At 38.9% G+C, this 3,599-nt stretch overlaps 1 protein-coding gene across 2 annotated transcripts in view; it reads right to left on the reverse strand.

Annotated features, from left to right (window-relative positions):
• LOC106472976 overlaps window positions 1–3,599 on the reverse strand; it is a 29,147-nt gene that overhangs the window by 16,232 nt on the left and 9,316 nt on the right. For both annotated transcript variants that reach the window (XM_022401498.1, XM_022401497.1), the window contains exons 4-5: window positions 3,078–3,180; window positions 344–411 (exon numbers count right to left, since the gene is read on the reverse strand). In XM_022401498.1, coding sequence (XP_022257206.1) covers window positions 344–411; window positions 3,078–3,180 — 171 coding nt within the window. The remainder of the gene's footprint in view (window positions 1–343; window positions 412–3,077; window positions 3,181–3,599) is intronic.

Consider the following 3,599-nt stretch of genomic DNA (forward strand, 5'->3'; position numbering starts at 1 on the left):
AAAGCCACTGGCTAGAATAACAAACATCACGTAAATACTGTCTATAATAGTGTGGCAACTCACCTGGCTAGAATAACAAACATCACGTAAATACTGTCTATAATAGCGTGGCAAATCCACTGGCTAGAATAACAAACATCACGTAAATACTGTCTATAATAGTGTGGCAACTCACCTGGCTAGAATAACAAACATCACGTAAATACCGTCTATAATAGTGTGGCAACTCACCTGGCTAGAATAACAAACATCACGTAAATACTGTCTATAATAGTGTGGCAACTCACCTGGCTAGAATAACAAACATCACGTAAATACCGTCTATAATAGTGTGGCAACTCACCTGGCTAGAATAACAAACATCACGTAATCGAATGAAAGTCTTGATGATTCACGTAGTCCTTCAACGACCTAGAAAACAAAGAAACGTGCGTGTGATATTTTAACGTGTAGAATACATTATCCAAACATGAGATTTGATAGTGAAATGTGGGTGATATTTTAATCATTATTAGCTGGAGTTTTATGATTTTGGATTAATTTTTCGTTCCGATCCATGTAGCTAGCTTGCTTTTTGTTTATATATACATAAATTATAATAATGCTAATAATAATTTTAATCCCATCATTATTTATTTTTGCAGTTTTTATAATTTTTTATTTTTATAATGGGCTTCCAGGAAGAAGCGTATATTTGTATTTACGGCAAAGCTACGAACTAGTGATCAGAAAGAAGGCAGCCAGCCAGCAGCACCTACACACCCACCATCCACGCTAAGGGAGTGACTGTCACTTTTATAATGCACCCACAGCTGAAAATACGGGTAATATTTTGTGGTATTACACGGATTAAACAAGACTCGCTAGGGCCAACCAGCGTCCAAGAAGTGTACATAATATCTTTACAACTGTCTACCTTTCAAACTATTGAATGTAACTGTAGGCGAAGTCTTTCGTTCAATATTTCGTCAACAGCGGCGCCCAACAGACATGGTGCGGTTTAAAGTGCTCGTTAAAGTACTCTTATACACGCTCTCTACCGGAAGTCCATTCTGAGCTTAAAATTAGCGAGACATTTCTCACAGTAGGAACAAAAGATGCTAACAGAGAAAATAAAAATACGAACTCGTGTAGCTGCTAGCTGGCTCGTTAAGACAGTTTTCAGTTTGTGACCTTAAAAAACAAGTACCAATGTTACTCTCAACATCTCACTAGAGGTCACTAGTAGTACAATGTGCAGGAGTAAGGAAATTGTTTGGTTTGGTTTGTTTTGAATTTCGCTCACAGCTATCTGCGCTAGACGTCCCTAATTTAGCAGTGAAAGACTATAGGGAAGGCAGCTAGTCATCACCACCCACCGCCAACTGTTGGGCTACTCTTTTACCAACGATTAGTGGGATTGACAGTCACATTATAATGTTCCCACGGTTGAAGTCCCCTTGTGGGACAGCGGTACGTCTTCGGATTTACAATGCTAAAATCAGGGGTTCGATTCCCCTCGGTGGACACGGCGGATAGCATGTTTAGTGGGACGGGGATTCGAACCCGCGACCCTCAGATAGCGAGTCAAGCTCTCTAATGAGTTGGTTTAAATGTAAATTCCGTAAGCAACCGGTAGGGGCGCTAGAAGTCAAGCACCCCTAAATTAAAGTAACCGTATGATTTACTTTTCTTAAAAGTTATTTCTACAGATACAACTCGTTAAGAAAATATATCAAATACCAAATAGGTTAGCGTGCCGGTCTACGGAACGAAAAGTCCAAGATTCGAGCAGTCATTCCCGTTACTCCATTAAAAATAGTCGTGGAGACGGCGGTTGTTGTTCATTATTTACCTTCCCTCTTGTCAGCATTGCTAAATTAGGGATGACTATGCCTGGACATTGGCCTTCCCTCTTGTCAGCATTGTTAAATTATGGATGACTATGCCTGGACATTGGCCTTCCCTCTTGTCAGCATTGCTAAATTAGGGATGACTATGCCTGGACATTGGCCTTCCCTCTTGTCAGCATTGCTAAATTATGGATGACTATGCCTGGACATTGGCCTTCCCTCTTGTCAGCATTGCTAAATTAGGGATGACTATGCCTGGACATTGGGCTCCCTGCTGACCTGGCCGTTTTCGGACTATGCATCGCAAATATTGCTTTTCAGATAGTGAATAGAAATTACGTAACCGACCAAATCGCTGTGCACACGTGTCCATCTTTGGTTCCTTTTCTTTAAATTTCTCTCGTACTAAACTTACTAGTTTGTTTTGGTTCGAACATTCACCCGAACCTACGTAAGGGTTGTCTGCTCTAGCTGGATATTTTGGAATTGAAAGACTGTAATGTAGTTAGTTAGTTAGTCAGTTAACAGCATCCACCGGCAATTATTTGGCTATTGTTGTTGTTTGTAATTAAGCACAAAGCTACACAATGGGCTATCTGTGCTCTTCTCACCATGGGTATCGAAACCCGGATTCTAGCGTTGTAAGTCCGCAGACATACCGCTGGAGGTGGGGGGGCATTATTTGGCTATTTTAATCCAGTGGTTGGATTTGAATGTCATACCTTATAATACATCCGTAGTCGCAAAATATGGAGTGCGTTTTTGTGGCAAGAAATACAGACCACCGAATCCATAGTTTAACCACTAGGCCACACCCGGTCCCATACTAGAGGGATGAATGAAAAATATCCTTAAATTATGGTTTTTCTCGTTACGTACGACTGAGGCACGAGAATCCTAAACATTTGCAGACACGTAACTAATAATTATAGCAAATTAAATATCGTTAGTTTATAAATATTCCATCAGGAGGCGTTACAATGAGAAATTTGACAAAACAAATTTTTCTGATTAATAAATGTTCCAAATCGTCAGTTTTGAAGTAAACAAGCAACAGCGTATCGGTAGAAATGTTTTATTTTGTTTCAGGACTTCTTATGCTCTGTTATCTCGTGCCTTTTTATCTATCCATCTATCTTAAAGAGTTGCCCTTTGCTTTTGGAAGTAAGTAGACGTACGTTATACTAACCGCAAAAGAAAGTCATATCTGTCAACTCGCGATAACACCTGTGTAACATAATTCACCTGTGTAACAGTCAACGTAGACGTGATGCTCTTCAGAAATTTTTCTTGTATTTTCCAAAATTCAGAAAGGCCACTCGAGAGAAGAGTTTTGTTTTCTCCAGCCCTAAAAAAAAAAAGAACCAGAAACCTTTAACATAAAACGTTAAGACGGCTTGAATGAGTAACGAATAAAACGTTTCGACGAGGTTTTTTGTCATCATCATGTAGAAGATGATGACTAAAACCTTGTCGAAACTTTTAACAAAAATGCCTTTATCGACCATTCAGGCCGTCTTCAATCTTAATTGCCTCAAAGTAGATTTTTCATCATTAAAAAAATAATACATTTAAAACACAAAATCTTTGTAGAGTTTAATACTGTTACGTCTCCGTTTGTTAATTGATTTTCCGTAAATTCGTTCCGACGAAACTTTAGCGACACAAGTCCTTACTTAATAAAACTGGTTTATTCTTTCCGAATACAACTTTACGATATACTTATTTTCAACATTCGCTCTATAACAAACGCTATATCAACGAACG

The sequence above is a fragment of the Limulus polyphemus genome, unplaced genomic scaffold (genome assembly GCF_000517525.1).
Source record: "Limulus polyphemus unplaced genomic scaffold, Limulus_polyphemus-2.1.2 Scaffold5784, whole genome shotgun sequence".
NCBI classification, from domain to species: Eukaryota; Metazoa; Arthropoda; class Merostomata; order Xiphosura; family Limulidae; genus Limulus; species Limulus polyphemus.